This window comes from Parasteatoda tepidariorum, chromosome 2 (assembly GCF_043381705.1).
Source record: "Parasteatoda tepidariorum isolate YZ-2023 chromosome 2, CAS_Ptep_4.0, whole genome shotgun sequence".
NCBI lineage: Eukaryota > Metazoa > Arthropoda > Arachnida > Araneae > Theridiidae > Parasteatoda > Parasteatoda tepidariorum.
Genome location: NC_092205.1, coordinates 54806503 through 54820051, shown reverse-complemented (window position 1 = coordinate 54820051; position 13549 = coordinate 54806503). Strand labels below are relative to the sequence as shown.

The 13549-nt window shown below is 29.3% G+C and overlaps 1 protein-coding gene across 2 annotated transcripts in view; it reads right to left on the bottom strand.

The window, feature by feature from the left end:
* Positions 1–13549, bottom strand: part of LOC107454802 (sodium-dependent proline transporter-like) — a 136999-nt gene that overhangs the window by 80414 nt on the left and 43036 nt on the right. For both annotated transcript variants that reach the window (XM_043042520.2, XM_043042519.2), the window contains exons 3-4: positions 9935–10069; positions 8095–8238 (exon numbers count right to left, since the gene is read on the bottom strand). In XM_043042520.2, the coding sequence (XP_042898454.1) occupies positions 8095–8238; positions 9935–10069 (279 nt within the window). The remainder of the gene's footprint in view (positions 1–8094; positions 8239–9934; positions 10070–13549) is intronic.

Here is a 13549-nt window from a genome sequence, read left to right as displayed (position 1 = left end):
AGTAAATGGTGACTGATGCACGTTAAATCTGTCGAGTCTCAAAGTCCTCCATGTTCCCACAACAAATCAATACCTCTGGGGGTACTGATCCAGGAGTTTCCTTGTCTTCTGGATTGGTTCAAAATTACAAAGCTACGGAGTTGAACGTTAGTAGTCGTAAACCCATGAACTTGGGTCGGCTGTTCAACGACGGTTATAAAATAAAAATAAAATGTATTGAATGATTCAGAAATATCAATGTATTAAAACTTATATGAAGTGTAAGTAGTTTCAAATTTGCTGCAGTGGGTGGTTTTCGAACCGTGGCTTCGAACAAGGTTTAAATGCCCGTGGTAAAAAAGTTGCGGTTATCTAATTGGATTACATTTTCCCTGATAGTGTATTAGTAGGTGGTTTTCGACCGGGGAGTAATTTACGGAAATTTTCTGAGTCTCTTGGGAATAATTTTCTCTTTTTTAAGACAAAATTTGCGTTTTTAATTCTTTTTAATACAGGAAACTCTGGAAAAACTATTTCGAAACAATTTCTATTACGACGTAATTTCTATTACGACTGACTATTTTGACGCAAAATTTGCTTTGAAATTCTAATTAGTTCGAAAGTTATTGCAAATTTAAGAACTTTTTCGTGATTTATTTTCCGCTACTTTTGCTTTACCAATGGTTGCTGAAAAATTATTTTTCTCACAAGTTCCCACGCGATCTTTATTATCTTTATTTTATAAACGTACGCTTGAGTAAACGTCAATCAAAAGTTGCAAGAGAAGAGAGAAAGAGATTACGTGTTGCCAGATATAAATCTTAACATTTATAGTGATTTTTTTAAAAATAAAAGATAATGAAAATATAGAAGCGAGAAGCACCTTTTGCTATTTGACATGTAAGTTTCCTCAATGAATAAAATTACTTTTCATTCATGTCTTATTATTTAGTCACACTTCGTGTTCTTTAGGTTAATTTTTTATCATTCAGATGATTATTTTTCAAATCCAGGTAATCACCCATTTCGTTATGATTAACATGTTAAAGAAACGTTCTTACACAAAGTTACAATGATTCCATATTTTGAAAAAAAAATATTCTGTGCTTTCGTGGAAAATATCGATGTTTAATGGGAAAGAAACAGCGATGAATGAGAAGCGATTACGAGGGTCAGCGAGCGGAGTCTACTATTCTATATAATTTAATATAATATAATTTAATATAATATAACTTAATATAATTTAATTATATAATTTATATTATAATTTATATTCATTCATTTTATATAATTTAATTTATATTATATAATTTATAGTATATAATTTAAGCAATCCTTAAAACAACGCATGTAAAATACTGTTTAAAATTGACAAGTAAAGGTGCATATTTAACTAAATAATTAAAATTTAATTCTTAATGACATCAACAGAATATTTAAAATTGATTGTTTCACAAGTACGCCAAACACCTCGTAAGATAGTGTGTAAAAATTTGAAGAGCAGTTTTCCACTTGATTCCAGAATTTTTTTTTCACATTTCTCTCTAAAGTTACGTAATACCGATTTAGATATTGAAATAAGTCGTATAAAAACTACATTTAAGAGAGAGTAAGGTAATCTAAAGCAACCTGTGGTGTTATTTTTATATTAACGATTCGATTCATTAATTGGTATATGTTTCAATTCATTTTTTTATTTATTCATTCAACATTGATTTCCTGTTTTATCCTAATTCATTAACTCGCTTATTCAATAATTCATTGATTTATATAACGATTCACTTATTTCTTTTATTCTACACCTATTCAGTCAAATTTTTGTGTAATTTGGTTGAATACTGATTCAAAAAACTGTAAAAAAGTTCGGATCAAACTACGATGAAACGTACTGGCACTCTGGGTTCATCATCCGTAAAATTAATTTTAACGAAAAATCCACTTTTATCGTCGAATTTTATATCATAATTTTTACACGTCATATTTATTTCATTTAAGAGAGTCAGTGATTTTGCAGTAAAAATTACGATATATCATGCTTTTGTTTTTTTCTATAAATTTTATGGTAAACATGGATTTAACGGTAAAAACAGAAAGGGTACCCCGAGTGCTTGTATTTGTTACCGTAATTTGAATCGGAATTTTTTACAGTGTGGTAACAACGCAACCTCGCTGAAAGTTACCGATAAAAAACAATACAAAGTTTTATTTCAGGATTTTCTATAGTTTGACATTTCGGATGCTTGTAGAAGCTTTGCATATTTACTAATTCCACGTAAAAAGGGATTTCATTTATTGATAAGTATAATATGTAAATATCAGAGATGTACTATTATGGTAAAAAATAATAGAAATAAGACATAAATAAAATCTTAATAATTAAAATATAAATGTGTGTTTTAATTTTAATCATTAAGATTTTATTTATATTTTAATTTTAATTATTAAGATTTTATTTATGTCTTATTTCTAATATGTAAAACAAATTTGCTTTCACCTGCCTTGTGCTCTTTTTCAACTTGACTGAATGATTTAATGTTTCAACGTATGTATTTATTTACCTTTTATGTATGAATATTGACTTAGTAAATTGAATTTATTGTATGAATAGGTAAAAAATAATACTTCTCTGCAGCCAATAATATGAAAAATATAATGTTCGCTCTATAAAACTTCATTATGAAAATATCTACGATGTAAAAAATTCCAGGTAAAATTACGGTATAAAGAATCGGCACTTACGGTGCCGATACTTTTCACCATATAATATATTTTTACCAGTACAAATACCTAGTCTAATACACTATAGTACAGCAATAATTAAAATAAAATCGTTTAATTTCTATAACTAATTCAATAATGTAGCAAAAATTAAGGTATAATATTTTACGATGAAATAGATTTTATGTGTGATGCACCCAAGTACTGATACTTTATACGTAACTTGCACCAGAATTTTTTTACTAGAGCAGCTATCTACAAAATCGTTTTCAAGTTAAAAATATGCTTATTTTAGTTTCGTGCCACGCAACGAGTGATGCACCCAAGTGCTGATACTTTATACGTAACTTGCACCAGAATTTTCTTACTAGAGCAGCTATCTACAAAATCGTTTTCAAGTTTAAAAATATGCCTATTTTAGTTTCGAGCCACACAACAAGTGATGCACCAAAGTCCCGGTACGTTATACCGCAACTTGAACCAGAAATTGTTTTTCCAGAAATGAGTAGTTGCTTTTAAACACTATGCAAATTAAAAACATTTATCACTGAAAAATTACTTTGCCTGAGTTTAAAATAAGTTTAATTTTGAAAATGTTTGATTATTTTGAAGATATTTTACAAATGCTTTCAGCTTATATTAATTAGAAATATAAATATCTATATATATTAGAGTCAAGTTTTGAAAATAAAGTAAAAGAGATGTCACAATTATTTGGAAAGGTTATTTTCTCCTTTTTTTTTTAATAAATTTGATTCTGAAATGATTTATTTTGAAAATGATGGATTTTTTTTTTACTCAATCCTTTTATATTACGCATAAATAATGTCAGTACAATTTGAGCACTGTTTAAAAAATGCTGCAGAATTACAGTAAAATATATTAAAAGTGATAAATTTTAGATATCATTTTACGATCCATAAAATTATCATAAAAATATATGTTTATTTAAAAATAAATATAAAATTTTATTTTTTATTTAAAAATCGTAGACACTATTGTAGTTTCTTATTATATTTGCAGTGACATTCTTTAGAAATGAATTTAATGCTTTTCTAATCTAAAAAATATTTTCTAAATTACAAAGGACATGCAATCATATCGACTTAAAATTGAAATTTTTTAATTTGAATGAACACATAAGAAAAATGTAAAATAACTCAAGAGTAAAAATCTTTCTTTTGCTATTCCGTCAGAAATAATATAATTCAGGATACATGAAATACAAATTAAACATTTATTTAAAATATCTAAGAACATTTTCAAGTACTTAAAAAATAGTGTTATAAGTTAAGCAGTTAGTACAAAAATATAAATTACTAAAAAATTTTTAAAGATAAAATTACAGATAATGAAATTATCTTATACAGATATAAACATAATTTATGATAATTTACGGATAGAACACCAAATAATAAGAAAAATGAATAAAATATTCCCTATTTTTATTTTGAAATGATATTATTTGTATTTAGGTTATACAAGTATTTAGGTCACACTAAAAAAATGAGGAATTAGTTTCAGTTTTAAATGTTACCTTATAGACATTTAAATTAGTCTAAACACAAAACGCAACTTTCCACCTAACAATAACTTCAAAACAAACGGTTTAAAATCTCTTTAAATTCTGCAGAATATTTTAGCATTTAAATTGCCTTTTAATAAAGTTATCCAAATTAAATGTCAATCATAAGGGTAATGCTTAAAAATTAAGATTTTTTTAAAATCGTTTATAGATACTTATCTCACAATTAGATCTCATGCTTTTTCTGATATCAGAATCTCTTGTTCACTGCAAAATGTGACAGATAAATGTTACTGCAAGTATGTAAAAAAAAACTATATGGAATAAGTTATCCACTTAACTATACGGAATACTATACAGAATAAGTTATTCACTTAGCATCAATAAATAAGCATTCTGCAATTTCTGAGATATTCTTTTTATTCCAAATGCGTCAATTGAAAGACAATGACTTATTTTTTATATAAATAGAATAAATCTTAAAAGTAACTGAGTAGCTTCCAGAAACTAAGATGGAGAATAATCGGCTAAAACTTTAACGTCAGCGCTATCTGCATAACCAATTCCTGGTTCATTAGATTTTACTACAGCATGAAAACCACCTTTATCAGCTATATAGTTTACTTGCCTAAAAAGTCCTTTATAGTCCTTGTAACCATAGTTACCTTTTACAATTCCATCCCCTATAGTAGATTCTTGACGATATTGAGTTGTACCAAGCCCATCTCCAGTTTCATAGCCATATGCGTATGGTTCTGCATTCTGATAAACTTCCTGTGATGATTTTAAAATTTCTATCGTAGGCTTCTTGTACACAACAGTTAGTGGTGCAGCAACATTTACAAAGTCATTGCTGAAATCAGAAGGGCTGTCAGTGCTGATTGTGTTTGAGGCAGTAGAAGAACTTTTTATACCAGTTTCTATTGGCCGAGACGATAGCTGCTTCATTACTTGCGGATTATTTTTAGCTTTGTTTACCATTTGCTGATTATTTTTAGCTTTGTTTGCCATTTGCTGATTATTTTTAGCTTTGTTTACCATTTGCGGATTATTTTTAGCATTGTTTATCATTTGCGGATCTCTTTGATCAGAGAGCGGGAACACTGTTAAGGTGCTGATTTTGTAAGGTTGTGCAGTAGCTTCCACACTAACACCTGTATTTGCGTTAGGTAGTAACTGTAACTGTTTCAATATTTGCTGATTGTTTTTAAAGGAGTTTAGCAACTGCAGATCCTTTCGATCGGATTGAGATACTCCTGCTTCGAGCTGGTAACGTTGAGAAGGTACAAAAGAGTTTTTATCAGCATTTTTGAACGGAGGTGTACTGCTTGGTGGTACAAGCTTGGTAGGGGGAAAGGTTGAAGTTTTCACATCGTTTTGAGGCTTGGAAGTGATTATAAGTGATTTCTTCGCATTTGTTGCAGGACTTGAGGGTGAAAACGAGGATGGACTTTCGTTACTTTTGACATTAATCTGAGGAGATCTTATCACTATTTCATTTGGCGTAATTATAGGAATTCCAACTTTGCCATCCTTAATCGGAATAGGTTTCAATGTTATTGCTGTTGTCTTACCGGCAGGGAATGACGCGGTTAAACGATTCTGCAGATTTAAAGGCCTACTTACAGCTGGAGCATCAGACTTCCTACGAATATTTTTCTTTCTGCTAACACTGGCATATGGAGCTGTTTTACCTGAAAAAATTCTCTTTGGATTCCGGCTTTTCGTTTCATCCATTCGCTTCCTGGCTCTTAGTATATTCAGATTCCGCAGGCCATCATATATTGGCAGTATTTCATAGCCACTTTGTAGCAAGTACTGTGGAAGAGGACCACTGCCGACTAGAACAACCCTTTTCTCATTGCGCTTAGAAGCATATGGAATACCAGATGCAAAAATAAGTCCACTATGAATTAAGATTATTACTACCGATATCCACGACATGACTAGAAACTACTAAAGTAACTGTGGCGTAGAATATTCTTATATAAATGGCGAGCTACAAAAACGTCAAACGGTATCCTACATTAAGAAGCCAATTGTTTCATTCAATTCGGATTTTATTACTTTCGTCTGGAATTTTCATTTTAAAAGTTTTCAGATGGAAAAACTGAAATAATTGTAGTTTGAATCTCGGAGAAAGGAAGGCATCCTCTGTGACGAATTTCCGACTTCTGTTGTATGTGTGCGATTTTCTCACGCACAGTATCCTTACAAAGAATTGATACGCCTTATGAAACTCCAACATTATAACTGTCATCATTAATTTTTGATCTCTTGAGTTTTTTAATAGAAAAATTTTCATCAGTGCTTGAACTATGGAATAACGACCTACGCCTGAAAGGTAAGTAAGAATGTGCACCAGAAACAACAATAGAAAGTCATTTTCTTCTCTCTTTTTCTTAAAAAAAAAAAGAAACGCACATTCATGAATAGAATTTGTGAAACTATTCGTAAGCAAATTAACGTGATTAAATTGATTTATATCAGAAAAAATATTTTGGTAATGTGAATATCCTAAATGGCTTTATCAGTAATTTAAGCAACAGTTAGTTATTTTGCTTGTATTTATTTTAATTTAATCATTTTTCTGTATTTCAAATAAGACAATAATAATGATCAGAACAAAAACGATTTTTATTATCTCCTAAGAGGCCGAATTTCTTTCAGAATTGAAGTTTAAATGCTTATAGATAAATGGGCATGATTATACTCTTTTTTGCGTTAGAGGTTTCATAGAATTACTTTTATACCTAACAGAAATTTTAGTTTCAAAACCATATAGATATCTTTTCTTAATCAAAAATTTTTGTGTAATTTGATGTTAACGTCGATAGGTCATTAAATTCTGATCTGTATCAAGTCCTTTTGGTGTTAATTATTATTAAGGAGCTGCCCGAAGTAAGTATACACAATTGTAATATTTTGCATTTCTATATACTAGTGGGCTGCGCCCCCTGCTCGCTAACGCTCCCCAAACCCCGAAAATTGCTACGCAATCTTATATGGTTTGCTTCGCAAACCAGGCTTGCTTCCCTCGCTACTGACTTAGGTACATTGCAAATGCGCAAAATTCTAAGAATCAAAACAATCATTCAAATCCATATAAAAACTTTTTTTTTAAAAAAAAATTGCATCTTTTTAGTAAATGCTAAGTCATTAAAATAAATTTGAATTCAAATAAATGACATGTAATTCGTTAAACCTATTAGAAATGTGCTATAGTATAAAATCTTAAAGCGTAACAGCACGACTGAGACTCATTTTTCAATGAATAACTAATAACAATAGTAAAACAAATAAATTCGTGATATAAATCAAAAATCGTCAAATAAATTCGTAATATATAAATTTGTGAAAATAAGCGCTTTCGACAAAGTACTAAAATAGAGATCTATCGACAAAGACTACTCACTTCTGCCTAGCTTAATAGTATGAGATTACCGCAGCTGATGCTCTCTGGTTATTTCAGTTTCCGTTTTTAAAAGCGCTATACGTTGAGCCACCTCAGCTAGATTTGGCATGTGACATTTTTAGAGGCAACCATTGGTCGATTTTCTAGCGTTGCCATTTGGGGAGTTGTAATGAGGCTTCTTTTTTGTCGCCGTGTAAGAGAAATAGTAACGTAAACAAAACAAAGCNACATTTTTAGCAGCAATCATTGGTCGATTTTCTAACGTTGCCATTCGGGGAGTTGTAATGAGGCTTCTTTTTTGTCACCGTGTAAGAGAAATAGTAATGTAAGCAAAACAAACGTTGCCACCGGAGGAAAGGAAATACAGCCAGAATTTGGGAGTCACGTAAGAGAATTACATATATTAGATATATTGTTAGTATTGTTTGAAATTGTTTTTATTGAGATATATTCTGACCTGATGTGCTCCATTCTGGTGCGCAGTTATCCCAAGGAAGTCGACTGTTCCATGATGCGAACATGTAGAAGATTGTCCATGCGATGATCATGTTATAATACAACATAACAGTTCCGGATACTATTACCATGCCGTATCCGAGACCTAAAACCAAAAACGAAGAAAATGCAATAAAATTCATATAAAATAAGAAAATAGATTCAAAAAGAATAAAATTGAAAAAAAAATATTATTAAGTCAGAGGTTAGGGATACGATAAAGTTGATCGTGTTGGTATTTGTTTTTATTCAAGGTTCTCTTCAAAGACATAATTTGCGTAGATTTTAAAACTCTTTTTGTAAATTAAAGTAAAGAAAAACGCAATATGGATTGCAGTTTTTAATATGTATAAACGAGAAAGAAAATTTGATTTTTTATTACCTCAGTGTTTATTTAACAAATTTATACAGTGTTTATGTTTTTCCCCTTGCTTTTGACAAGAATTTTAAAAATAGGGACAATCCGAAATATCATTAGGTCATTACGTAAAATCGTTACGAGGGTCATTACGTAAAATCACGTATTTTCTATTTCTGTTTTTCTATCTTTACTGGATATACATGAATGATATATGATAGTTCTGTTGGTTTCTCTATGCAGCTTTTTAAAGTTATCCATATTTTTTTATCCATATCCATATCTTTATCCATATCATCTTTACAAATCTTTCGAATCCATATCTTTTTTAATTTTAAACCTAATGAAGATTGAAGAAAACTAATAATAATTAAGAATTCTGGGTGCGATGCACTGATAGAATTTCAATATACAGAGGTCAGTTCAATACAAATGTGAAAAACGTATGCGTATTTAATTTAATTCTTTAAGCCACGATTGCAGAAATGTCTTTTCTTGAGAATATTGTTTTTTTTTAAAAAAAATAGTTTAATAGCTGTGGAAAATTTTTTCACATACTCTGACTAAGGCAATTTTTAGAAAAAAGACTCTATTGCTTGAATTAAACTTAGAGAATGACCCAATGACCGGAATCAGTGAATTTAAGCAGAATGGAGAAGACGTTACATTAACTAAGTGTGAATATTAGATGGTGTTATAAGCAATGCCTAGTTAAAAAAAAAATTAAAAATTGCATATAAGAATGATATCATGACGCTATGCTCTCAATGTTTACTGTACATTACCATACCTTCTCAGCATGAAAAACAGCGTTTGTGAAATGTTATTAATTTTTTTCCCTTAGACTTGCACACAACGTTTTCAACCTACTCCTAGTGGCATAAAAAGTTAGTTTTTCGCTTTGTAAGTGTGAAAACATAAATTTTGAGACATTGCATTTTCAGACTATTCCCAAATGTTGGGAATTCAGAACAAATTAAAACAATTTTTCGATTTTTCTTAGGCTATTTATATTTCTTTTGAATTTCAACCAGTTTTTTTAATGTTTTATTAACAATTAATCGATAACTTTTAAGGAAACAAATTTAATTTTAGTAAATTTTACGCCACGTCATACATGTGCCATTATAGAACAAATCTCAAGCAAGTCATTCTAGCTTTCAAGACAAATTTGCTAATTCTATTTAATTGATTGAACAATAGATGGCAGCACAAAACTGAAGCGAGGCTAAGAGTTCCTATAGTTGTAATAACAAAACCAATATTGTATTATAATTAATTTTGCGTTTTCCTCTGGTATACTTATATGTAGTAAGTGTGAAGTAGATGGTATACGGGAAGTAAGTTTTCCTAGTCCCACGAAAGGGTTAAAATTACCTATATAAGTTGATTAGAATGCAAATTCTTAAAATTGCTGTTGGGAGGCCAAAAAAGAGATCTTTACCAGTGAATAATGGACAGAACCTATCAAATATGGCGATAGGTCCTAGACTAGCGTACTGGCCAAATGAGAGTTCCATGAACATGAGTGGTAGACCAGCTAACAACATCATACAAATGAAAGGAATGAGAAAGGCACCTAAAATAAGAATAATGAAACACATTAATAAAAAAATTTGTAACTCATTCTTACAAAATTGTGTACTTCAACTTTCTTAGAAATAAAACTTCTCTGATGTCGTGTAACCTTATCCAATGCATCATTTTCGTTAAAAGAATTTGAAATACTCCAGAAAAACGTGACCTGAAGCAGTAATTTATCTAAACTCATTTATAAACTGTTTTTTCCGCAACTTGCGCAAATTTGATGGCTCTTTTTATTAGTTTTTCAAACTCCTATTTATCGAACTTTCTAAAAGCGCCAACTTTAATTTCGATCATTTTTACTAAGCAAGAAGTGTTTGAAAACATAATACAAAAGGAAGTATTTATAAAAATTAGAATCAGTAGCGCAAAACGTTTACCGATCTTTATAATTTACTGTAACGATTGATGATTATTTTATATCCATGTACATAAAACAGTAAATATTTATTTCGTCTGGCATATATCACTAACTATTAAGAATAAAGTAAGAAAGAAAATTTGTACGACTCAATTTTTAGTTATATATTCGAAAATAAAATTTTATATGGATTTATTATGAGTTTGTGAGTCATAATAGTCTTAAGGTTAATCAATTTACAAATACACTAATGTATTTTAAAACGCAAATGTCATTATAAATTTTTAAACTGTAGGAATAATCTCAGTTTAAAATCACATTGTATTTATTTGCAATGCTCATACTCTAAAAGGTATAGAATTCCATCGCGCATCAGTAAATTATCTGTTAATATATATATATATATATATAAAGTGTCATTTTTTTTCGTCTGAGTTTTGAACTCTAGATTTATGAACTTTGTTGAGCTCTTAGGGAAGAAAGGGACAATGGGAATTGAATATAACTTCATTACGAACAATAAAAATACATGAGAAATAGATTTAAATAGTACTAATTTGTAACATTGCTGTACATTTCCCACTAAATGTAAGATATTTTATTTGAAATTGTAATATTGTAAAAGTAAATTTAAATCGTAAAAAAGGAATTGGAACTTCAAATTTATGTTGTAAAGGCTACTAGTGTTTTAGCTCTAATAATAGTTTATTCAACTGTTATGAAATTGTGATTAAACTTGAAAAAATTTGATTTTAAAAAACGTTATCGGTAAAATTATGTAAATATTGANTATATATATATATTTATTTATTTATTTATCTTGGAGAATAGGAACCAGCATAAAAGCAACAATAAAGAGAGTAAAGAGTACATATACCACACAAACAGTATCATTAAGTATTGATGTGAAAAATTTAAGATTACTTAATGTCATGCGAATTTAAAAATTTAATGACCGATTTATGGTCGGGGCATAAAGGGAGTGGTGGGCTAGTGTGGATAATTTTTATAAATATGACAAAAAAAACATATTTAACATAATTTTTAACTCGTGATACTTCTTTTTAACTCTGATTTATATCTTTTTTAAATTGCCTTGTAATTTAAAAAAAATATTTACAATGACTTCGAAAATATTTTTTTTAAATAACAAAGTTATTAATTTTTCAATAATACTTTTTTTTAAATAAGGCTGTTTTTGTCTACATTAGCCTTACTACACATGGCAAATGTCGAATACGTATGGGGCTAATGTAGACAAATTAGATAATTTATTAAATGGTCCTTTATCACAATTCAGAACAATATATCTAAAACTGCTTTCAAACCGATTTCAATATGTGCCTTACAGGAGATAAAATATTGGTATATTTTAATTAAAGTACTAATTTGTAATAGAGAATTTCATTATACTGTAAAAGATATTTTGAAAGCCAATCAATACATATGACAATTATTATTCAATTTGATTTATTTGAAAGCGCAGAACCAATTTTAAGTTAAATCAATTTAGAACCATAATTATAATTTGGATCTTTAGTAAAAAGTAAGTAAAGATGTAAGTGTGAAAAAGTAATAAAATTAATTTTTTAAACTATTGTTGTTTTTAAAAAAAAACAAGTATAATCATAATGAAACTGATTTTAACCTATAAATATAATCTGAAGTAAATAACTTAAAATGTTTTTTATTTTTTAACTTACGATGTTAAATGTTTAGACTTTAATTATAATTAAAGTCTACTAAATTTCAATTCATAATTAACAAGGGAAGTTAATTCCAACTTAATAAAAAAAATCGTTTTAAGCAGAAAGTTTATTTTAAATATGAAATATGTAAATATATATTTTTTTTAAAGTCAAATTTGATTTTTATTTTATAAACTATACTTTGTAAATTAATATTTAAAGTCAGTTAAGAAGCAAATCCCATTATGCTATACTCTGTACTGACTAACCTTAAAGAGGAATAAAATTGTAAGGGATCTAAGTTAATCGAAAAAGGCTCCTAAATAACACCAATTGTATATATATGAGTAAATACTCTAAGCTCTTTTAGCTGACTACATTTGAACTAAGGCTCAATTTTCATGCATACATTTTTCAGAGAATTATCAAAACCATTAAAAAAAAGATTTAAAGTGAGTTGTATTAAATATATATATACACCGAAGAGCCATTACATTATGACCACCCTCCATCTATGACAATAGCCTCGCCCAGGTTTTCATGGTTTCTCGCCCAGGAACAATGTTTCATGGGGCTCATAAGGACCCATAATCCTCATAGAACAATCATTGACGTCTGTAAGCAACTTGAACATAGTTGCAGACCAGGTTCACCCATTCATGGCAACAGTTTTTCCTGCGGGGGATGGTGTTTACCAACAGGATAATGCACCATGTCAAAAGGGTCGAATCGTCGAGGAACATTCCAATGACTTTCAAATCATGTCTTCGCCCCCAAATTCACCTGACCTTAATCCAATAGAGCATTTGTGGTCCTACTTGAAAAACCAAATTCGTGCTGCCACGCTACCCCCTAGCAATGTGAGGGAGTTGCAGGACCAGTTGGTGAGCACTTGGTACCAGATACCTCAGACTGCCAATCAGCACCTTATGGAATCAATGTCACTGCAGGTGCTAGCAGTTTTGAGGGCTAAAGGTGGTCCTACATGTTATTAACAGGGTGGTCATAATGTAATGGCTCTTCGGTATATACATATATATATATGTATATATATAGCACAATAAAAACAAAACCGAACTAAAAATGGAAACAAAAAGCAAACGAAAGTAAGTTAATAGTAGATAATAATGTGTTCTAAAGTGTTCTAATTTCGTTTCAAATTTTTTGAGTGCTCCTCACACTATTGTATTGATATATTTTGCTTTGGCCATATTAATACAATATTAGAAAGCACTCCTTTTTGCGGATATAATCGTGTGGGCTGATTAAGAGATTAAATCTTTTCTTTGTTTTTTTTTCCTGATTTTTAATATTTTCTTTTTTTTTTATATCAAAATGTTTTTTTTTTAAATACTTTTGAAAAATATTTGTAATAGTTTTCTTCTCTTGTCATTATTTATATATATATATATATATATATTATATA